Source organism: Sparus aurata, chromosome 7 (assembly GCF_900880675.1).
Source record: "Sparus aurata chromosome 7, fSpaAur1.1, whole genome shotgun sequence".
NCBI classification, from domain to species: Eukaryota; Metazoa; Chordata; class Actinopteri; order Spariformes; family Sparidae; genus Sparus; species Sparus aurata.
Genome location: NC_044193.1, coordinates 3,694,018 through 3,719,453, shown reverse-complemented (window position 1 = coordinate 3,719,453; position 25,436 = coordinate 3,694,018). Strand labels below are relative to the sequence as shown.

Genomic DNA, 25,436 nt, shown 5'->3' with positions numbered 1-25,436 from the left:
ACTTAAATTCCAGGAATGCCATGTATATGATGCTCTCTTCCCAACAGAGCAGCACCTCCAGTGCGTCCCACCGAACGGCAGCATACCTTCTTTCAGAATTCTGTTTCTCTCTCTCAGTACATGTCCGCTGTTGACTTCCTTCATCAGCAATATATTTTTTTAATAAGTCGCTCAAAAAACACACTTTTTGTTTTGATTTCTTTCCCCCCATTGGTTCTGTTTTCACAACAGCAGGTGAGCCACGTGTGGTTGAGGCTTGTCGCTAATTATGTAGCCCTTCTTAACAACCTACAAACCAACGTGGTACCAAAGGACATCGCAACAACCAGGTGCAAGCTTGTAGGAAACATTGGCATGAGTGAGGCTACATTAAATAAGAGTTCTCACTTTACATCCGGGTTGTTTACCGGAGGGATTCAATACAAGAGAACACGTCTCTCTTTGAGTTTCTCTGCAGAACGTGTGCAAATGTCAGTCGATGGAAGGGGAGGTTCTGGAGATTTTTCACCAGTTAACTGATCAGGGGTGGTGTTGCTCTCAGATGGTTAGCAAAATGAAAGTGGAAAATGCTGTAATGTGTCACCTAATATACCCGGGGGGGAGTTGGCAATGCCAACCACCTTGGTAATGCCAACTCCCCGCCAGTTAGTTAGAACTGAGAAAGCCTCTGGGATGAAAGATGAAACGTCTTCCAGAAACTGAAATAAGTCCAGTTGCCTAAGAAACGGCACTTTGATTTACCATGAACTGCATGAACTGTGTAGACCTTCTATCTTCCACACAGAAAATATATCAAAAATCAATAAGGGGATTCATAGAAGTAGAATTGGACCAATGTGCAGAATCGAGAATGGCATTTGTATCAATATAATCTGATCAATTCCCATCCCTAGTGGTCAGCGGTTACACCATGCCAACACACTCATTATCCAAGAGCAATGCTTCAACACTTACATACAAGTACGTGGAATCTATTGACATCAAACTGCCTTAACTTTACATTAAACTTCAGCACTTACTTAAGCAGTCTGAGCTTTGAAACCAGGTAATCCATCACAGCGAATGAGCATACAATGAGCAGGATGAAACAACCGGTTAGCCGATTGACTCATCTGGGACAATTATAGACCAAAAGATTTATCAATAATGGAGAGAATGATCTGAAGATTAGTTAATAATCAACATAACCATTAGTAGCAGCCTGACAATAAACAAAACTAACCACTAAAACAAGTAAATGACATTCCTTACATTAGTAAAGCTGTCAAATCCAACTCAAGTCTCACGTGTTGGAGGCTGAGCATCCCTGAACAAAACTCCCTGCAGGCATTTTAATTAGATGCTAATCTAACGGTGGTTTAATTGTGTTCCACTTGCTAAAAAATATATTTTTTACAGTTGTTGTATTATCTAACTTCATGTATTTTAAATGTAATTTCTGCCTTGTTTCTAACAAAGACGTTTCTGACAAGGCAACTGATGGGGATCCACTTAAAACTACCAACTGAGGCCAACACCTGCCTGGAAAGCGGAAAATCCGTCTGAAACTTTCTGATTTGTAACATGTAAAATATGAGGGTTATTTGTTGTTTATCGGTCCCCCCAAAAAACCCAAGATGTCGAGTTTTCAGGAACTGAGAAGTTCAGAATTTGATGACAAAGCATCTTTAAGGTATTCTTACAGGGTGTTGAAAGTGTTTCAACGGACAGAAAAAAAAGAGAAATTCCCTCATAACCCACAGTCGGGTTATCAAATCATGTAAACCTGAAGAAGGAAGAAACTTTTACTTTGGCACAATTCTTCTAATTCTTCTAACCCTGGTACTGCCTTCCACTATCTGTTGAGATTCAAAAGTCAGAACTTTTTAGAGAGTTCCAGATACCCGAACCCTGCTCAACAACCAGCACACTGAACTGTCAGCACACAGAAAACATTCAGCAGCAAAGCTCACCAGAGACGAGATGTTTCAATGGTGGATCGACGATGGACGACTGAATGAAGGAACAAACGGGTCCTTCTTTTTATTTTCTCTCACTCTATGGCCACAAGCTACGATGGTTCATCAGTCAACACGACTTCACTCCAGTAAAGGAGGACGAGACATGAAAGGCGACAGGAAAAGATGGAGAGAGAAACAGAGAGAGAGAGAGAGAGAGAGAGAGAGCGGCAGGAAACAGAGTCAGAGGTATTGTGACACGCAGCGCTTCTTGGTTTCTTTCTGAAACTTGATGAATCAGACCTGGTGTCTACACACACACGCCCACACACACACACACACCAACCCAACCCTACCCGTTATGACTACATGAGCCTATTCATGCCAAAATGGCTTACAGAGAAAAGCTCCTAAAACCAGCACTTACATTCTTTCTGCCTTTGAACTTGGACACCCCTGGAGTCCAGTCCAGACTTGTCAACATGTCTCTCCTTAAAAGAATGCCAATTTTTTTTACAAATCTCACTATGTAACCTCGAGCTATGGAAAGGCTCCAGGCATCCATGCATCAGACAGAAACGCCTCTCCACAACTTTGCCTTTGGTCCGTGTCTGGTTGTCTTGGCTTGGGCCCTTAACTTCCTATCCCGTAACTCTGAATGCTGCAGCATGCCGTGATATTTCAGGCAACAGCATGCTTCAAACTTTGCAGCAACAGTTTTGCAGAGAGCCCTTTCCTGTTTCAGCACGACAAGGCCCACGCGCACAAAGCCTAGTTCTAAAATAAACGGTTTCCCCAGTTTGCTGTGGACCATGTGTGGCCTGCACAGAGCCCTGACCTCCACCTCATTCAACACCTTTGGGATGAACTGGAATGCTGACGGTGAGCCAGATATGATCACCTAACATCAGTATCTTTGGACCTCACTAATGCTCTCGGGACTGAATGGGAGCAAATCCCTGTAGCCAATTTCCAAAACCTTGTGGAAAGCCTTCCCAGAAGAATGGAGGCAGTTAAAGCTGCAGATTAATGCTAACAGAATGAGATGTTCAACAGTCACAGTCAGGGTTTCCTGCAGCATAACGAAAGCAGGCACCACGCCTCATCTGACATAAAGGATGCCTTCGATAGCATCCAATGGAATTACATTTTAATGAAATATAACACTAGGCTTATCATGTTTCAGGTGAAAATGAGCAGTGGCGCTACATCACAAAGCAATCACATCACAGATTTACTGGGTGAGGCTATTGTTAAAGCCAGTGGTTCAACCTTTTAGAGTCACAACCCCCCAGAAAAAAGCAAATTGTATTATTGTACAGCCAATGTTCAATCTTCAGTCTAAAATAAGTCATTTTATTTATTCTCCACAATCATTTTTGTGACCCGTGGAAATGAACCTGTATCTCATCTGGTAACTTTGAAAAACAAGTTGACAGCAGGTGACATCCTATGTTTGTTTCACACTATAATAACCAGAACAGCATGTTGCAAAAAACAGGAAACCCAAGATTTTACAAGTTAGGGAAAAGTCAAGACTCAAACCAAACACTCACTGCGACACCTCAGGTTAGAGACACGAGCAAGTTAGTTTGATAATCATTCATTGTACAAAGGCTTCACCCAAGAAAGTCTGCATACAGTTCACATTAGTTAAAAGTTTGTCTTGACTCATTGAGCCACGCTTTACCACCTCCACTAATGGATCACCTGATAGAAACTCTGTGGGTGTAATGTTCAGGTGTCCACATACTTTTGTGAGGCTCCAGTGGTGTTGCGACTATTAATCTACTCTCACGGGAACACACATCTATGCAGAAGTTTTCCTGAGCAACTGCAGTATGGCAAAATTGTACAAATCACATAACCAGCATGTATAGGGTTTCTTTAACATCAATCTTATGGAAGGAAACATTCAGATGAAGGATGATAGGACAGTTAAGATTAGAGTGAGTGAAGACATTGAGTATAATGGAAAAGAAGGGGAGAGAGAGCTGTGAGAGTGAAGGAATTTGGGGGAGTGGGAGGAAGTACTAGAGAAGGAGAGAGGGGGGAGATGAAGAGGCAAAGTGGGAGGATGATGACATAAAAAAAAGAGTGGAGGGAATGGGAGGGATAGGGGGAGAGCGAGATAAGAAAACAAGTGAGGGAGAGAGCGGGAGAAGAAGTAGATTGATGGAAAACTGAGGGGGAGAGAGGGGAGAGAGAAACGACAAGCAGATACGAGGGAGACAAGCTGACAGCAGTTATATATAGTCGACAGTGGCACTGACATGTGGAAATTAAATGACAGTTTAATTTAGGAGAATGAGGAGGAGAGGGGAGAAAAGACACTGAAATGAAGAGTACAGTAGAGCCCAACTAATACGGAAATGGTGAGGTTGGCACCACTGAAATCAATATTTGAATGTTACAAATACGTATTTGTTCAGTTGAGCTCATTCACCAAATCAAAGTCAGTGGAAAAGGAGGCAGGCTTCTTTTTGTTGACTATCATTTTTCCAATCCTTTTCCTTTGAGACTAAAATTCAGTTACCTTGCTCTGAAACCAATTATTGGCCCAGGCCATTGGGGATTTAACGAGGGCCTTTCTCAAGCTGCATTCTTGTCTATATTTGTGTTCTCATGGACACTTGAAATGTCATCAGTCACGGCTCAACTACAGTTTCAAGTACTGCTCAAGGTCTTACATTTATCCAAATACAGTCCAAATGTTGAGGAATGTTACTGCTTCACGTATCTTATCTGGGATGTTTTGGGAGCCGACATGTGTGTTGTTGTACATGTATCCCGGCAGCAATGGAGGAAGATACGAGCAAGACTCAAGACTGTTATAATGCGAAGTAAAATGTGCAATTTATAATACTGATATGATGATTGATTTATCAAAATTGGTGTCAAAATATCGATACTGAATATTTGAAAGTTTCAATACAAATTTTTTTAGTATCGATGCTCCAATATTGCCATTTTTTTCGCCCTTCTCTCTTGACACATGCACCGCTGTAGTTTTTACACAGTCCCCCACCTCCTCCACAGGTAAATGCATTGAATACCTGGTATCATATGAATTGGATTGGATTGGATTGTGATCAGGGTCACACAAAATGTATTCAGGATATCCCCACTAGCTAGACAGATCTGCAAATATACAAGTTTGTGGCCCAATTCGGGACTGAGAACAGCCTTTTATTTCTATTATTTCCATTGGCCTTTTATTAGCCGACAGTTTTGGGGACAAAAAACTTTCCCAGACAGTGAAACAAAGAAATTCAGAGAGAGATAAATAAATGAACACAGAGATGAAATGCGACAATAGTAGTTGATGAGACAGTTAGTTTGAGGAGGAGGTGCAGTTGGTTTACCAGAACGTCCGTCATGTTGTGAGGGCGGGCAGCTGGTTAGTGTGCGAGTCGTCAGCGATGTTAGCAGGCCGGACACATGCATGTCATCCCCCCTTCTGCCTCGGACCTCTCCTTTATAAATACACACACACACACACACACACACACACACACACACACACAAATGTACACGCAAACATGCATTCACGCAATATGCCACATAAACACACAAGCACAATGCATCGCAAAAACATTCACATTCATACATGAATGTGTGTGAACCCACAAAGACATGCAGCCATGGACCAAAAACACAGCGTGCGACAGCCACAAAATGCACCAACGAATCCCGGGGGAATGTATTTATCCACAAGAACATAGGCGCACACAGGCAACACACACACGCACACACATATACACACACACACACACACACAAAGGAGAGAAAAAAAGGCCATAGTGAGTGTGTGTGGACCAGTCGTCCATTCGTCAACTTCAGGATCTTCCATCAGAGGTGGATCCTTCATCTCTGACATAATACATTTCCAAAAAACAGACGTTTTCATTCAAATTTTGGCTTCAGATTTTCCAAAGATTTAGTGAAAGAAAAAAGTCAATCAGCGTGTTTCCATGAGCTTCTTTTATGCAACCCTTCTGAGGATGTCCTAACGAAATTACTTCCCATCTATGACGACAAGTGTTACTTTCACACACGTCAACACATTAACCAGGTGCCTCTGTGTTACGTGAAAATCCACCAGATCAGCATCAGTACAAATACTGACTTTATTAAGCAGAGCGAGTTTTGGCAATGACAATGACATTGATCCACATTAAATACAGACTCTTCATCAATGACTCTTCATCTCTTCTGGTTTCCAAGCACTTCCTGGCTGTATGTTTAATTACACAAAAGTGATTCCAGCGTTTTCCAAGCGGTGAAATGAACAGTTTCGGGGAAAAACAGAGTCTTAGTGGATCCATACTCTGGAAAAACTGATTTGAGGTATCAGTATTAGAAGAGAAAAAGTTGGATCAGCACATCCTTGGATAAAGCACCAGTGGATGGTTAACAAACAAGGGCTGATTTATGAATGCATTCTAATCCAAACCACGGCCAAAACATCGCCAAATATTTACCAAGATTAAACATGATATAATATTAGTCCATTTCAGGGCGTTAACACCAGTCTACATTGGACCAGACCAGGGATTTAACACTAGTTCAAACTGGACGAAACCAGGACTAAAACTCCACCAAATGTTGCAAACCAAGACTAAACATGAAATCAAATTTGGGTCAGTTCAGGGCTTTAACACCAGTTCATATTGGACCTGATCAAAAGTACAATTCTGGGCTAAACCAGGCTGAAATAGTGAATGAATACTGGACAAACATTGGATCAATTCAGTGTTTTTACAACAGTTCATCCTGGACCAACCAGGAACATTGAGCCAGTTGCTTAAATAATCAGTGAAAATATAACAAACCAGGGGCTGAAACAACAGTGACTACAGGACCAACCAGGGACTCAAACACTATAAAAAATTGCTTCAAACAAACTTTGAAATTTGTATAAATTGGTGGATGGACAATCAAACATATCAACAATATGGAACAATTTCAAAATGTTTACAGCAATGTAAAGCAACATTACTAAAGAATAGACAAAAAGAAAGTAAGTTCAAAAGCTTGGAGATGTGAGGTTTGAGATTTTTCCAAAGCAGCTGGCCTATAGGGTTCATTTCTCTTTGAAATGTCTCTCAAGTGAGTAACTTGGTTTCAAACTTCCAAATTGAAACCATGAGATGGAGATTAGTGGCAAGGTTGTTGCTCATCATGTAATTTAGTTTCAATAAGGAGAGCTAATGAAAGCTAAGAAGTCATTTTGGGAGAAATAGAAAGGACTAATTTAGGGACTTTGGCCTCAAACCCAACAAGTGTGCAGTCAAACAAGATTTCAAAGGTGGAGATTTATTGTTAGCTCAAATTTCAGATGTAACGTGTGGACAGTTTTAACACTGTGAGGGCCTCATACATGTGACATGTTAACAAAAAAGCACACAGAGTGACTGGTGATTGTATCAATCTGATATTTATAAATCAATTCCATATCTGTGTAGGCCTGCCAAGATTTTCAGCCGCTGACCACACAAATGACTTATTCTGGGCAAATGAAGCGAATCTTAAGATTTTGTTTTTTTGGAGAAATGTTATCTGTTGCACGCATATTGTGAGGTTGGTTTATCAATTTATTATTTTATCAATCAGAGGAGATATAATCTGTATTTGTTTTAACTACCCGATGACTGACTGCTGTTTTTTCTGGTTTGATAATAATACCTTAACTTCTTTATATGTTTAGGATTAGAGTTAGTTTGCTGAACAGATGATAATATCGCGCTGTCATTGGTATCGGCTGATAAATTGTTCACTATGTTAATCTATACATAAGGACCTCTTCATGGGATCCTTTTAAAATCCCACTGGAAACTAAAAACTATGTGGTACTCAAACTAAAACTAAGACGGATTCCTGGACAAACATTTGACATTTGGGAGATCGAAGGTTTTCATCTGACGTCACTGATCAGACTGCTGGTTTTATGTTAAGCAAGTGTTAAGTTTTTTATGGACTTAAAACATCAAACCACTAACAAGTAAACACAAGTGAAACCACCAGACACTCACAGGACAGAAGTATAATAGAGACACACACACACTTGACAGAATGGCAACCACATTCTTATAACACACATCACCACAGCTGGAAAGAAAGACAGACACAAACCAAAAGAGACTGAAACGAGAAACAAGGGAGGAAACAGAAAGACGCAGGAAGGGAAGACGATGACCAAGTTAAAAAAGAGGAAGCAAGCAACAGACACAATGAAGAAAGACACAGGAAGAGGAAGTGTGTACCAACTGGCAACAAGAAGTAGGAGAAAAAAACTTCTAGAGTCCTATTCAGGTCAGTATCATGGAGGTTTTATGTTTCTTCATCTCAGGTTGGGGCCCAAAAATTTGCCACACAATACTTTTTCTGAAAGCGGATACTGTTGATTATGGTTTTCACGGTGACGCAGTCTACAACTGCTGCTTTAGGTCAAAAATCCCCATAAATGGCAGATAATATATGAGGAGGGATGTGGCTTCTGAGGGCGTTTTCACACTGAATATGTTTGAAGCTGTTTAAATCAACTTTGTCCTGCTTGCGCTTGGTTTATGGAGTGATGTGTGAAAAAGTTTTTACACCCACAAACTCACAGAAACACCTACAAACAAATCTCACTTCTCTTTCAAGAGGATTTGTTTTAGACCCGAGTATGTAATTCGAACAGGGTACAGGAAAGGACTCCCAAAACACAGGGATTTAGGAGGATAAAAGGAGCTGGATGCTGACATTTGATAGCTAGCAGGTCCACATGTTCAAGTCACACCAAACAGAAAGTAGACGGCAATGCAAAGAGTCATGATTTAAAAAAAGACATTTCTGACCGCTTCCACCTTTACTTCGAATTTCAAAAGAACCTTCCTGTGAGTAACCGTCACCTAAAGCGGTCCAGAATGATACATGGAAATACGTTTACCACACAATTAATGCATAAGGAGGGAGGGATGAGTTGTAAAGTACCATCTCCTTTCCAAATGACACACATTACACATTAACGCCGCAACACATTCATTTCTGCTTTTGTGTCTCTTCCTCATAAAAGTGCCTAACCAGTGGTTGCACCTACAACGGTCGTAAAAAGTAATTATTTAAGAATCTTTCAAGTCCCGACGGGAGTATTAAATGTATAGTTTATACTAAGCGTGTGCTATACGAGACATTGTATACAATAAGGCTACTGCTGGACTGCAGATAGAAACTTCTTAGTGTCAGTTTATACATAAACATACCATGAAGCACCGCAAGGTCATGATAAACTGGAAGTACTGTATGACACTGTAAGTACATGGTTTCCGGTCTCAACTGTCCCAGATATGAGCTGAAGCTTTTTAATGTGTCAGTAAATCTGTTTTGACCACACTGGGGGTTCCCCGTAAAAAACAGGCAGAGAACTAAACCCCATAAGAGATTGGGTTTAGTTTATTCGCTGAGATAGTCGGACGCAGAACCAGACCTTCAAGAGGGGAAGACACCCAGTTATTCAACGACAGGGGGAGAGCTCAGATATTACTTTTAAACTTTTGGGATTAAAAATGGATTTATCTTACCCCCCATTTATCAAACACATACATAAACACCCTCAGTAGGTTCCACTGCTCCCTAGCTAATGGCTAATGAAAAGGAGCTTTGTTTTATGCAGTAATGTGCTTCAACAGTGGTGAAATTCATTGGCTATTTCATGTATATCTGTGTTTCATTGTTTTTTCTGAAACATTAACAATAACAAATATATTTTCTAAGTATAGCTACAGTGCAGGGCAATTAAAAATTGGGAGGAAAAAGATCGCAATTCAGATCGTGATCGTGATTTCAATGAATTAGATCTTAGTTTTTTGGCCAGATCGCCAGTCATAATAGAGTGTATCTAAAAACAGATTTACAGGAAATCCAAAAGTGCAGACTGACTCTGCGGTTGAATAGGTTATAACGCGCTAGATCAGCAACATTAAGGCCACAATCAAACTACTATTGGCTGTAACATCAATGCAAAAACTTGCTTCTCGCTAAGAGAACATCTGCTGCTCTAAATAAAACAAGACATAATAAAAAGCAATGTTGAATTAGCACACATGGCGAAAACTTGCTTTACGATCTTCCTGCACGCGAGATTCTTTAGCATGTCATGGAGGTTAGCGACTAGCTACCTCTCAGGCTAGCACGCTGCTATCTCGCAAGTTAGCAAACTCGAGCAGAAAAACAAAAAAAATAATAATATACAGTATCTATTTAATGTACCACACCTGACAGAAAACTTCACCAAACTTCACCACAATCAAACTACTATTGTCTGTAACATAAATGCAAAACTGTGCTTTTCGGTAAAAGAACATCTGCTGCTCTAAATAAAACAAGACATAATAAAAAGTCATGTTTAAACGTATTAGCATACATGGCGAAAACTTGCTTTACGATCTTCCTGCACGCGAGATTCTTTAGCATGTCATGGAGGTTAGCGGCTAGCTACCGCTCAGGCTAGCACGCTGCTATCTCACAAGTTAGCAAACTCGAGCAGAAAAACAAAAATATAATAATATACAGTATCTATTAAATGTACCACGCCTGACAGAAAACTTCACCACAATCAAACTACTATTGGCTGTAACATAAATGCAAAACTGTGCTTTTCGGTAAAAGAACATCTGCTGCTCTAAATAAAACAAGACATAATAAAAAGAAATGTTTAAACGTATTAGCATACATAGCGAAAACTTGCTTTACGTTCTTCCTGCACGCGCAAGATTCTTTAGCATGTCATGGAGGTTAGCGGCTAGCTACCGCTCAGGCTAGCACGCTGCTATCTCGCAAGTTAGCAAACTCGAGCAGAAAAACAAAAAAATAATAATATACAGTATCTATTTAATGTACCACACCTGACAGAAAACTTCACCATAAGTGCATGTTAGCATTATGGAAGGGAAGAACCATTAGCCTAGCTTAAATAGCTAGATAGGATAGCGACAAATTGCTATTGAAAGAAGAAAAAAGTCACATGACACCAAGGTAGCCAAGCGGGAAAAGAAACAAGAACTTGAAATTGAAGATTTCATGAAGACGCATAATATTCAACACAAAAACTACGTTAATCCTCACAGCGACTAATTTATACAAACTTGTGTTACAACACAACCCGCTCGCCCCAATTAGCCTAGTTATGCTAACTGTCAGTGCTTAAAACAAACTTAGAAACAGAAAACAAGACATCAAAAATAAACTAAGACAACCCTATTTTTTGTTCCTCCTACTTTCTCAAGAAGCTGTCTGAGTGTTTATCTCGTTCTGTTCTGTTTCAGGAAGAAGCAGGTAAAGACTCAAACACCCGCTGCTGTCATGAAGAGAACCGTTTAACGGAGACATGACAGGGGTCCACCGGACTCCTCTCCCCCCCACAGACCGCCTGCCTGCTGCCGCTGCTGCCCGCGCTTCACGAAGGAGCCGCGGAGGGTGAGAAAGGAGAGAAGGGAAGGAGGGAGGGGAGGGAAGGGGAGGGGAGGGGAGGGAAGGAGTCACGGAGACCGACCTTTTCCTGAACACCGCGGAGCGAGGAAAAGCTCCGCCGCTGACTGGAGACCAGAGAAGGGGAAATTAAACTGAAACCAGCAGCCCTCCCCTCCGCTCCGCCGCCCTCCCCTCCCCGGGCTCAAGCTCGCTTCTGCAGCCGATCAGATACTCACAATCTTGGCATTAATAAGGTCCGGAGGGCGGTATCCGCTGCGCTTTCTGAGGCACATCCGTGTGGTTTTCTCTTCCTCTGCCGCTCCGCACCGGGGGGGGGTGGCGGGTGGATTTTTTTTTTTTTTTTTTTTGATTTATTTTTCTAAATATCCTGCCGCCGCCGCTGTATCGGAAGAAGAAGAAGAAGAAGGAGTCCGCCTCCTCCCCCCTTCTGCTCGCTCTCCTCCTGCTCGGGTTTTTCCCAGAGAGAGAGGGAGTGATAGAGAGACACCCACAGTGAGCGTGAGGGAAAGAGAGAGAGAGAGAGAGGGAGAGAGAGATCACCGCCCTGGTGGACAGGGGCGGCAGAGCGCATGCGCGGATTCACACGTCCATCCAAGCAGGAGTCCCCTACAATAAAACTTTACGCAGCGACTATACTTAAGTTTTATTTGCTGCACGTGTCATTACAGCTTGTGAAAAATCGTTTCAGGTAATAATTAATGCGCTGATAACGACTTTAATTATACATCTATCTTTATATTACTTCCATGCACTTCTTATATAGCCAACATATAAAGTAATTATTTTGTCAGGACAGTTTTAATCACAGTAATTCAACTTCACGTGTGCATTAAAGGTATATATTTAGCTTAATGTTTGAGCAAGAAAATATTATCAGAGTGTTGTTTTAATTTAATGCAACTACTCAAAATAAAAATGGATATGCAATAACATATAATAATATATGTCACAGAATAAACAATCATGTGAAGCAATAAAATATCCCCAACTCATTTTGAGTAGTGTGTATATTATATATAACCAGCTTATTACAAGGATCCTTCATTCATATTTCTATTATTTATTTAACACTACACCAGAGACCGTTACGATGAAATAATAATATTGATTATTACTGATTTTTGTAAAGTGAATTGAAATCAGCCAGCAGGTTTTTTCTTCAATATTTTCAAATGTGCAAACTCGCTAATAGATTGTACAGATGCAGAGCAGTCAGAGGAAGTGAAAAGCACAGAAGTCAAGTGACCACAAGTAAAAGTTTTTGAAGCAATATCCTGCTTTGCATACGCACCACAGATTGCATTAGATTGTGGAAAACGATTAAAATCTCTCGGCTTGCAACTTCTCCTCTGCTGATGACATTAATATATGGTTTCTGTTAGAACCATTTTTAAAAGTCTAGCTCGCATTCACAGCTGCATTTACAACATTACAGTGTTCTTTACACGTGTTCTACTGTCCGTGGAAAGACAGAAGGTTTTTTCTTACTGTGGCTCCTTCTTCTCAGAAATCTTAAGGTGTCAAACACATGTTGACAATCAGAACAAAGCAGCTACCAGTTCTATTATCCTCCAACAGTTTCCTCTGCAGCCTCACTGTCTCTGTTCATAGAACCTTATTTCCTGTCATATAGGAAATAATGTTGCATGCAAGCGCAACTTAATTCTTGCACATAATAACTTCTGGTTCACATACACTTTATTACTTTATTTCCTGGAATAATAACTCCCCTGCAGGTTTTTTGGTTATATTTTCTTGTTTGGCTAAAATCTGAATCAAAATGATGAGTATTAACAGGAGACAGTTAAGGTTCTTGTGACTGCTTCAAATGATGTGAACATACCAGGAGCAACAGGAGGGGGCGCCATACACCAAGGAGAGGGAGAGAGGGAGCGAGAGAGACGGGGAGGGACGGGGGTGAGGGGGTCACAATCAAGCAAAACAATAATCATCTAAACAATAAAATGCTGACCGATACATTTTTCACTAAAGACATTTGGAGTTGATCCAGTAAATAATTCATCCTGCTGTAATTCTGATGTTGTATAATGACACTACCTGGGCTGAAGTACCTGATATCTATATTAAAGCACACAAAAGCAGTCATCAATAAAAACTCGCCACGCATACACAAGTGATTTCATGTCTGACTGCTGGTGAAACAGTCGAATTTGTCCAACAAAGCCAGATGTTCCTTTTTATTTGTATTCTTTTGACATTAAAGTGCTTCCTGCCTCTTTTCCAGTCATGTGTGAGTCCTGAAGACGACAACATGTCTTTGAAATTCACAGTATTTCTCGTAAGTTCCCTGAATCATGTGCCATTTACTTGAACTTTGAAGTCCATCGCACATCACTGCATGATGCTGTGTGTGTGTTTCATTCACAAGATCACAACCCTGGGGCTGCGGCAACACTGTTCAGATGCTGTGACCTTTGACTTTTCACCTCCGGTGAGTCAGCTGCCTGTAACATTGACGATTGTGGTATTGAAGTCTAAAGAATGAACACAGCTGTTGTGTATTCTCAGTCAGACGCCCCCTGTTGGGACCTTGTCACCAACAAACGCTGGAGCTGGCTTTAGTCTCCACCACTGTTTGTTATCAGAGGTTAACCTTTGGTCGCTGATACGATTCTGAATCATATCTGGTGGCACGAATCTGCTCTGATATGTGAACGGGGTGTGAAGTCTTATCAAATGCATTTCCACTGCTAAAAGCATATCTGCTGCTTCGTGTGTAGGTGACATAACAACATTAAGAAGGCCTCGATGTACTGTAAAGCTCACTTATACAACAACACGGGGCCACAGCACACTGTATTCTGGCACGTCTGACTAAACTGTGATCATTTACTAACATGTCAGTGTGTGCACAAGAGGTTCAAATGATGCTAAGAAGGCTGTAAAGTGTGGAAAACATGTCCTTGCCCTTCCCATGACATATACTAAAACTGCCACTTGTTGATTGTTCTGTGCAGGGATATCTGTCACCACAGGGGGGCACTGAAGCTGCATATCAAGTCGCTGAGACACACTGTGTTTTGACGATATGCAGATGCAGATGCTCTAGATGATATCGACCAACAGTTGCATTCGGGATGCATTTGCTCCCTCGGCTCCAAACATTTGATTTGTCCTCAGAGGAACCTGGGCTGAGTGCAGTTTGTGATTCACTACAGAACTCTTTGATCCAGGTGAGATCGGCCGAGTCTGTGATATTTTATCTCAACGCCACCGTGACTCACTTTCACATTACCAAGCATTAGCACCTGAGCGCTGCCTACACAACTATAATCCTATAATGATTAGTTCCTGAGAAGGACTTAGAGCCAAATTACTCAGCCTGAGGATAGGACTAGGCATTTTGGAGGGGAGGCTGAGCATTCCTCAGTGAGTGTCATGTCAAGTTAATTTCCCTCTTCATCACTGGTGTGTCTCGGAGGGCATCACAGAGTGAGAGCGCCCGCAGACATCTAGCAAGTCAACAAAACAACATGATGCAGAGGATCGTACAAATGGAAGGGAGCCATGAACTGCCGCAGAAGATCTATTAGGCGATGTCAAAAAATAAAGCCGTAAGCGCAGCAATTAGCAGAAAGACTCCCAGCAGGAGAGCAGAGTATTCAGTAGGTGTTAAAAAAAAATACATTGAAACGAACACGAGCTTTTGGCAAACAACAGTGGGCGTGAAATTGCATGATTCACCTCCAGTTTCCACATTAGTTACCATGTAAACAAAATTGAATTAGTCTGTGTGAAATCACTAGATGTGTAAATGGATTTGCTTCAATAGACTGTCCTGTAATGACTCAGGTGAAGCTGAGCAGTCACACAGTTCAAATTCACAGGAAAAAAAAACACCTTTTTTTTCACAGCTTAAAACCTTTTTTGTTGGTTTTAATTATGGAGACGGGATGTGACTCATTTCTAAATTTACACCACGTTTGTATTTTACTGATTCTGTGATCAGAATCCTTCAAACTCTGCCACAAGCTGCTGAGGACAGACAAACTGAAACCACAATGTGCAGAGAGATTATCTCCTCTATTCTTTACCTGCAGGCCTGCAGATTTTTGTCGGCTTCAGGTTTGGTTGGATCAGGAGGAAGTGAAACCTCCACCCATGTCTGCAAAACAGGAAACACAAACACACACACCCACGCACTGCTTTTAATTCTTATCCCCACATGCATTTATACTTCACTCACTAACAGAACGTTTCGGCACATTTGTTTCCCCTGGAGCGTTCTTACTGACATTTTACCTTGATAATTGTGTTTCTCTGTTGTTCCTGTTGTGTTAAAAACATTTTTCCGTGGCACGACTTTGTGCTGCAATCAGCGAGTCCCCCGTTGAGCTTAGAGCAGATACTGCAGCCACGCGCACACTCCTTAACACAGACAGGCAGACACCAAGAGACAGACAGACAAAGGTTGTAATAACCAGTGGTGGAGGAAGTATTCAGTTCCTTAAAATCAACGCTGTAAAATTAAAATTAGAATAGTTTGCAACTAAGGTTCACCTGTAGAGACGGGTCTGTGTTTGGTGTAATGACATTTAATGTCCCTGACAACCTCTGTAGTCTCATTTAGCTACTTGTTAGCAGCCGCCTTTTTAAAGACAACTAAAGCTGTAAAATGTGACACAGTGGGATATTTACAGACGTCAGGCTCAACCGGACTTAGCAGCCTCGGCGTTAACGAGGCTGGACACCGGACTCGGACTGACCACACTGAACTCGCCTCTAGCGTTACCAAACGGTTACTAAACTTCAGTGGACTTATCTGCAAGACAAAACATCGCACTTTGACATAACGTCGCACTGAATGTTCTCCACAATCTGCTGATAATGTCAGTTGATTATTCTGAATGTTTTTAGGCAACTAGGCAACTAAAAATAGGCTCTATGGGGAAAAGGGAAACAGCTTCCGGTCGTGAGAGTGAGGCTGCATGTTATCTGCACATCCCCTCAGGCACATTTATGCAGAATTAGCGCTACTTCCTTTCTCTGCCTGGTGACTTTATGCCTGTGAATGCAGTGTTTTCTTATTTTGTTGAAAATTAAACTCTGCCCTCTTGGATGCATAGACCTGCTGCAAACCCACTACAGACTTGGTATTATGGTAAAGAGATAATAACAGTCTGCGCAAAAAAAAAGCATTGACAGCTGCTGATTCTGAGGACAGAAGGAACATCTCCAGCGTCTGAACATGAATAAATATCTACAATTAGATGAATCATATTCTGCTGAAAGCTTTAGATTGACTGGGAAAATGTAGCCTACATCATCTGTCAGCTGTTTATTCTAAACATTAACATGCACATACAGTTATGTGGTCACGTGCAGGGTGCACTTACAGGGTGACATAACAAATACTGTACAGCCCTACTGTATTTAAACACAGTCAACTACAGTAGACAGAAGCAAATACACTCCCATATATGAATTATAAATACAGGTTTATGTAAGATGTCTTTTGATCACGCAGATGAAAGAGCTCAGATAGGAACTCTCCTCACAAAACTCTTTGATTCTCAGTCTGAATTCATGCAAAGCCACAAAATGTACAGAGAGTGTCGGGTCCTATTAGGACAGGTTTGGTTTATTTCAGGGTAATGTTGATACCGGCGGCTATTTTTAGATTTAGTCTACATAAAAATGATTTAAACACATTCATCTTTAGACACAGTCATTTTCATCTTTTTAGTCAATGAATTCAAAATAGTTAACTAGTTAGCTTTCTCTTTAAACTCATCAGCTTTACAGATTTAGTTTTCAAAGATGTCAAACAGTTTTAGTCCACTGTTGTATAGTAGTAATAGTAGTCTTACTTTGAAATCTTCACAATTATCTTCCTAATAAATTGCTGTTCAACAGTTTGACCAGATAGTAACAGTGTAATATCAGGATCAGAGCTGCCATTGCGTTTTTCTGGTGAGGATAAGTGAAATATTAGATATTATTGACAATAATTACAAGCTGTTGTCCAAATATATAAATGAATAAACATTATTTAGACTAATTTCCTCATGTTTCACTACAGCAGGTGTTGAACCTACATGTCCCAGCACGATAAGTTACATTATTCATGATACAGCTTCATGTTTCACTCACAGGCTTTGAAGCTAACTGACGTTAGCTAACACATTAACCCAGCTAACGTTAGCCTGAAGCCAGGCTCATTCAATCAACACTTAACAACAATCAATAACAAACTGAAACTTGGTCCACGCTTCCATTCAGGCTGAGTCAGTGTGGTCTGCCAGCAATTTAACCAAAGTTGACACAGCTAACGGCTCATTAACACTGACTCAACATTAATGAATATATGTTTTGTTTAGATTAGCACCTAGCTAGCCACAGTTAAGCTAGCTAACTCACCGGGGGTATTAACGGCGACCTCAGCTGCCTCTTCAGGTGGTTGATATCCTTCCCACGTCGTCTCTCAGTCCTTCTTTACTGAACTGTGTTTTCTTTTTGCCGAATTAGAAATAAAGTGTGTCCAGAGATGTAACGATATTCCCCTCTCCATGTTGACAGCATCACCTGAGATTCTGTCAACCGGCATGCGTCAGTCAATTGACGTAACCACGCCCCTTCCGGTTTCCCTGTCGGAAAGTTTGTACAGAAGTCGATGAGGAGAAATAAATATAAATATTAAAAAAATTGTTATCGTTTCAGTTGTGCCACGAATTAAACATATGATGTTTGTGAATTAAAAAGATAATTTTCAAGCCAATAAAGTCGTAAAGATTTTTAAACTCTGTTGTTTATGATTTCCAAAGCCACGCCTCTTCCGGTTTCCCCCCAATGGGCTTCATAAGTTATCTTTTTTTAATTCACGAACATCATATGTGTAATTCACAGCACTATTGAAATGAAAACAAATTTTTTTTTGTTTCTCCCTGTTGATTGTTTGATTGCCATAGCCACGCCCCTTCCAGTGAAACTTGATTGGACCTCATTTTGAGGGGAAAAAATTGTACATTTGAATTGTGCCATGAATTACAATGCTTGTGAAGGAAAAATATCATTCTTGTCGTAAATATAGTATAATATCATCTAGTTTTGTGTGAAACCGCTCAGTGAACTACATCGTCAACAACACCAACATGGCCGCCGCCCCTGAAACCGTTTTGTTGGTCAGTTTTGTCAGATGCTGACATACAGGATCAGCTCGCAACTGTCGAGCTGCAAATATTGGTGATTGTTTAACGAGATAATGCCACTGTTGGCTGTGTAGTTTTTACAATTACGTATTATCAAAGTCTTATATTTCATTTTATTTTTGAGGCAAACTGCGATTTAGCGTGGGTTATGAAAAAAATCCATCCCGTTCGGTTCGTTTGTCACATTTGTTGTTTGGTTCAGGACATGCACAACAGGAGCCCTGCAGCAGTAACCCAGATTTTGTTTTTAACTCGGCACAGAGGTGGAGGAGCGGCGTGTCGAGTTCAGCAGGTCAGTTGTGGAAATGGCGAGCGGCAAAGACAACGGAGGCCCAGAGTTAGAGTTCGGTCGGTCTGCTCAGTGGGAACATTTTGGATAGTCGGGGTTAAGCCAGGTCGCTTTTTTTAAAGACACAGATAAAGAATAAGTTCAAGTGTCAAAAACAACTGCAGAGAGGCAAGGACAGAATGCAAATACACAGATGCAAGCCATGAAGAGAATTTAAAGTAAGGGTTGATACAAGGCGCACTGAAAGCAACAGATTCTGAGTCCTCAGCAGCCAAATTGGTTCATTTTCAGCCAGTGGACCTTTGCTGTATGTCTTTGCATCTCTCTCTTTTTACTGTCCAACTAGCCACCTTATCAAAAATACCCCAAATAATCTTAAAAAGGTTGATTTATTGACAGTCTTGAACGTGAAATATATCAGATAGTTGATAGCTGAGTCTCATTCCCAGGTTTTCGAAGACTGACGGCTGTCCTGATTTACCAACTTTCAGTGTTTGACACCCCAGGAAAAAAAACACTGTATGTCAGTAATTAATGAACCCAGAAGGAGACTTGGCAGTCAACAATCTTTTTCCAGCATCGTCTTTTGCACCTACCTGTGCTGTAAGTGTTGGCACTTGAGAAGATATAAGCCCACAGTCGATAAAAGTTATTACAATGTGCACCAAAAGGTTTTAATTTTGAAAAATTACTTGAGTATCGACAAACTGAACATACATGGCAGAACAGATTAGTCTCAGGGTTCAGAGAAAACAGTGCGTCTGTCCTGTTTGCTGCACGTCCTTCCATCAAAACATGATTCACCAACGACGATCCGAGCATCTTTGGAGACACAGCAGGTGCTCGGAGCTGAAGTGACTCGAGGGTTGAAGGTGGAAGAACACGCGCGGTCGATCCGGGATTAACATTGAATGAAGCTACCTGACCTCCCCTGAAGACACCGGTCCTGTCTGACTGGAGCTTGTGATGTGGCAGATCGCAGACGTCATTGCAGCTTCTTCGAAATGGACACGCTGACACTTTGCAAGTGTTGAGCTGGATGTGAACAACCCAGAATCCTTAGAATGATCTGAGCAAGTTGTTTAGTTTTTGACCAGTTTCCTGCTCTGGGGCCTGAAAGCATTTGAATGTCAGCTCCAAATTAGCTAAATCAAATTAGCATTCTTCTACTGTTATTCAGTTAGTTTATGTTTTAACAGAAAGGAAAAAGAAAAGGTACCTCCTCATTAGGGGACGTACACAAAAATACAGACAAAGACAGGAAGTAAGACACAACAAGGCACATGTGGTATAACTACAAAATAAAACAGCTGAGCTAAAAAAAGTCAAACCGTGACAGCAGGCTGGTCGGAGGACGAGAGCAAAGCCATCCTGGATAACCCTTCACGCCTTCCACATGATGAGCGGGAGCAGATGGGCAGCTTCAATCAGCCACTTGATCGTCTCACTGAGGTGTAAACAGGAGCACTTCATTTGTGCATGCAGCCATCAGGCCACGTCCACTCACACCGCTCTGCCTCTCTGCAGGACCGGTGTGCAAACATCACACGCTTAATGCATTTATTCTATTCCTAATTCTAATTTTCCCACACTGTGTTTGTTATAAACTGTATATGATACCATGCTCTGGACAATAACACGGCTGGCTAGCTTCAGACAGTGTTCTGAGAACAGCTCGTTTATTCACTGATGGACAAAAATAATATTTCTGAGTTTGTATTATGAGCTCATAAATATTGTAAATGTTAAAGCTCTGAGTTTGAACTTATTCTCCAAAATGACACAGTGTCTCTTTCATCATACGGTGGGATTATATTTACTCTGTGTCAGCTGAATGCAGTGTTCTCCAATTTTGAGTCTGGCTTTGTGACGTTAGCTTTCTAGCTAATAGCCAAAGGGTTTGATGAGCCCAGTAGAATCTAAAAGGTTGGTCTGAGTGGAGAACAATGTCTCCGTTGCATAAGAACACTTTCTGTCCTCCTCACTCGCCTCATTAGAAGCTTATGTTACTGAAAACAATAGATAAAATAATTAGCAGACACGGCTTTAAATGCAGGGGAAGGTTTTTACTATCTGCTCTCACTGTGAAGAGAAAACCATCTCTGAAACGTCAACCCTGCTTTCAGCTCCATGACCATGAATTAATAATTTGATCACTTGATCTTGGAGAGATTTTAATAACCGAGGGGTTACACAACATTTCCTCACTTGAAAGACGAGGAGATCGTAGACCGTGAAATCCTTAAAATCTCACGTCCGAAGCACGTAGCCGCTGTGCAAGACTTGAATGTTTATCTGGTCTTCATCTAATGGTTTTTAAAGTCGGGTTTTATCTGACAAATATGTTAAGAGCTGGTGTTTGTTCATCTGTTAGAGAGGTTCAGTATGGGAGCTCAGCATTTGCAGGACAGATGCATGAAGGAGGACGTCTGTGTCTGTGTCTGTCTGTCACACCTGAACACGTATGACTTGGACAGCGACACTAATCAAAGTGCTATCAGGGTGACTCACTCTGACCAACTCTGTGTGTGTGTGTTTATGTGTGTGTGTGTGTGTGAGCATGTCCGTCATCAGGCCTCAGCTCTAAATCGATGTTAGTCATTTGCGATCCTCCGCCCTCCATTATCTCCTCCAGTTTCTGTCTCAGGAGGGAGGAGTGGGAGAGAGTGGGGTTGTGTGAGGGTGAGACAAATGAAGAGAGTTCAAGAGAGAATAGAGACAGACAGAGAGAGTTAATCACCGAGGCAAACCGGACTCAGATTGACGGACGCTGCAGCCGGCCGCCGTTCATTGGGGACATTTAGACAAAGTCTCAGTGCAACATGTTCCGGCTAACTAACCCTTAACCCAGTCCATCCGAGACGGGAGGATAACAAAGTCTCGATGTTTCACTCTGTAGCAACCTCGACACACGGTGATCTAACAGCTCCTCTAAGTTTCATCAGGGATGCATGTTCACCACGTTGCACCGACTCTCTTCGCTTTCAGGGTAATATATAATTGAGCGAAAATAAACCCGCAACATTTCAAGAAGGAACCCTGATTTTACTCACTGAACAATAAAAAACACAATCATGCACCTCTCTCTTTTTTTATACTGAACCGAGAGAAGATGAATTGCCTCGTTAACTCGTGTAAAACTCAAATAAAACATTTTTTAACTCAGTTTCACGATGGCAGCGTGAGAGAGCGGCGCCGTTTCATCCGGCCACACTTTGATCCATCGACGTGTCTCGGTGTGTTCGGCCTTACGCGACTTCTAACATTTAACAGAGGGTCTTTTAAAGACTCCCCGTATAACACCTCAGCCTCTGATACCTTATCAGTGAGGTAACGAGCCCGGCTGATCTGTCAGAACACGTTCATCGTCATCCTGTAACAATGTCACTCCGTCTCAGCCTCACACTCAGCCGGAGTCTCTCTCTTATTCACACTCGGCCTTATGACAGTGATAATGATATGACGCGACCAACCCCGTGTGTCTCTGTGTGTGTGTGTGTGTGTGTCTTCGTTATTGGTTCAGATGTTACGATTGATCCGGGGCGGAGGTGGAGGCGAAGGCGGAGACTGAGTCAGGAAGGTGAAACACGTAGATAAAGGTTGTAACGAGTCCAAGTAGGAGTGAGAGCGAGGGCGTCTCCTCTGACAAGGCGATGATTGGAGGGATAACGCTGCCTTCAGTCACCTCCTGCATCAATCTATCACCTCCATCATCCCCCCCCCGCAAGTCTGTCCTCGGTTTCTGAACCCTCTTACGTCTCCGGCCTTCTCCTCTTGTTTCTCCCATTAGAGTAAAATGTAACCCTGATTTTTAAAAGGAAAACAGAAATATAAGAGAAAGTAACAAACGTTTACCACACACCTCCAGGATCTCGTGACGCAAATTCAATCGATCGCCCGGAATTCTTCTCGGCCTCGCAATTTCGTCCAATCTCCGCAACTTTCCTGCAAGTTTCAGCAAACTCACTTCCTTGTTTCTGGATGTGAAGATTGCAAACGTGTGCTCGGCAAACGTCTCTCACATTTACCTCCAAAGCTCACTGCTGAAGACCGTCGTGCAAAACAGATCCCTGATGATGTAGGCAAACTGTTTTCATCGCGGTGGAATGCAAAAGTCAGTCGTCGCTTGAAAAACACTTTGTTACCGCAAAACACAGCCGCAGAATTGCTGAAACTTGCGGACAACAGGCTTCTGCAAAATTGGGTTTTCAGGCTGCAACAATCACAAAAAAAGGACTGATTCACCACAAATACTGAACTTTTATTTGTTATTTCGCTCTGTCACATTGTCTTCACGTCGTCACGAGGAAGGTTACGGCTGCTTAAAGTCAGACGCCGTACATTCTGACTCACCTCCTCAAACATGTCGCTCTTCCTTTCTGAACTTGCACATTCATTCTCGCAGCGTGTTGCCATGGGATATACGTACGGCGGCCTCAATAACAATCCGTCAGACTCATCAGCTCTTCTGTCTTCACTCCGTCACCTCTCCTGCTCTCTCATCGCCTCGTATCCACCTCTAACCTCCCAGATCCTCCTCTCTCCTCCTCCTCCTCCTTTGCAGTACCGCGCTACATAAAACATAAATGCTGTATCTTTATGTAACAGAGACCCTGTTAATTGTGCTGATTGATGGCTCTATCTGGAGCAGCAAACCAACAGGCACAAAACGGCAAGAATATTTCACTTCTGGGTCGTTAACCGCAGACGGGCTTTTTTCTTCTGATGAATGCTTCGCGGCAACGACCCATTTCTCGGCTGGAAACTGCTTCTGTGGTGGAAAAAATAAAGGTTGCCGCTTAAACAGCATTTATTTCATTGTTAGATGTAGAAGTTTAGTTTCAGGATTGTTCAGTCAGTTTTGATTGCTGTAATTTCGTCAGGCCTTTATTTATTTTCTGGCTCTATAACGACGCAAATTCACACATGGAACTTTTCCTGTCTTGTATGTTTCCTGTATTTAAGAAATCTTCACTGTAGCTGCTGAGCTAAAAGCGTCTGAAGGTGGTGCACAAGCTCGACGGCGTAAATAACATCGCTTTCCAACATCATTTCAAACGTTCCTCTCTCTCAGTTGTTTAGCAGAATCCTGCAGCGCTGTTTTGCTGTGAAACTCCAAAAAATGTTTTTTAGACGACAAAACTTCATCTGACTCTCCATCGCATGGGTAGTTTTAGTTTTTTGGGTGAAGGGATCCCTTACAGTCAGATTTATATGCCTGGCAGGGTTTTTTTCGGTGCACTTTCGAGCGCCACATTAGGCTGTTTGGTTTACACGCAGGATTCTCTAATGATTGAACGTGTGGTTCCAAAATCATGATATTGGTCTGTTACCTGTTCACACAGAAAATCTACAGGTGAGAATTAATTGGACGAGACTGTTTTGCAGTCTGTGTTTGTCCGTTGCCTGAAACACCGCACAGACGATAGCTGCACGCTCAGACTCTGACTCAGAACTCGACAGGAACTTTATTTCTTTCCCCCTCGATCTGAATTTATGAGGTAGATTCATGAAGCAGCTCTTTTGCTCAAGCTGAATAATTTCCACCTCCTGCAGGTCCCGACGCTAATTTGCAATTTAAAGCGCTGACATCTCTTTAATGACTTTGGATGCAATCATACTTCTGAAGTTTGCATCACTTACTGTCAGAACACAACTTAAGTTTGAGATGATTAGCAGATTTTAAATGGTAGATTGCTACATTTACAGAGCACTTTTGTCCACGGCTCACTCACGCTCGCTCACTAACTGATGGCGGCAAACAGACACCTGAGCTGAACTCCCACTGAATGCTTGTGTTTCCACCGGCAGACAGAATCGGACCGCAGCCGGGTCGAGCTGCACAGAGCAGGTGAGCGAGACAGGAAGTCAGACAGCAGAACGCCGTAGTGCATCAGGTTGGTCTTCAAAATAAAATACCCCGTGCAGGCTTGGGAGCTACAACACAGCAAAAATGGAAATATTAGCAATAAAAACACAGTTATAACAGACGAAAAACAAAACATTCGAACTACGTAGCCGACACAACCACAGCAGAAGCAAAAGAAGGGAATAATGGTGAAATAAAACGATAAATGAGCAAGTCAGCAGCATCAGGCAGGAACACAACACGGGGTAAGAGACAGAGGGCGACAGGAACATGAATATTTACCATCGCCGTGCTGATTAATGATGTCCGACTGTGCAGCTGTGTCACGTACACGTTCCTCGGCTTACCTTCTGAGGTCCTTTCTAAAGTCTAAAATTGAAAGCAGCGTCTGGCCGTCCTTGGTACAAACGACCCAGACGCTAGCGTGGTGTGACGGCTAAACACTTCCCCCTTAATACAAAGTGACCGTGACATTGCACCGGCACGGCACTAACATGTGTCCTCCTGCACATTAAAGCATGGCACCAAGGACATGAGACTGTCAGCCGTGTGTGTGACTGCATGCCTGTATCTATTTGTTTGTTTAATTTGTAGCCTGTGTTAAAAAAAAAAAACAGATAAGTCATTACCGCTTGTACTCGCAGCCTCATGTGTCCGTGTGTGTGTGTGTGTGTGTGTGATGGAGCGCGAGCCGACAG

General features: G+C 41.9%; 1 protein-coding gene across 9 annotated transcripts in view; it reads right to left on the bottom strand.

The window, feature by feature from the left end:
* rgs19 (regulator of G protein signaling 19) overlaps nt 1-17,987 on the bottom strand; it is a 33,693-nt gene extending 15,706 nt beyond the window's left edge. The window contains exons 1-4 of one of the 9 annotated variants that reach the window (XM_030423751.1): nt 17,793-17,987; nt 15,675-15,800; nt 15,467-15,537; nt 5,303-5,413 (exon numbers count right to left, since the gene is read on the bottom strand). In XM_030423751.1, the coding sequence (XP_030279611.1) occupies nt 5,303-5,317 (15 nt within the window). In that variant the 5' untranslated portion in view covers nt 5,318-5,413; nt 15,467-15,537; nt 15,675-15,800; nt 17,793-17,987. Of the gene's footprint in view, nt 1-1,952; nt 2,155-5,302; nt 5,414-11,197; nt 11,343-11,472; nt 11,589-11,626; nt 11,911-15,466; nt 15,538-15,674; nt 15,801-17,792 lie in introns of those variants that run through there. The other 8 variants (XM_030423756.1, XM_030423758.1, XM_030423752.1 and 5 more) reach the window with 8 other exon arrangements.
* Between the last annotated feature and the right edge of the window lie 7,449 nt (nt 17,988-25,436).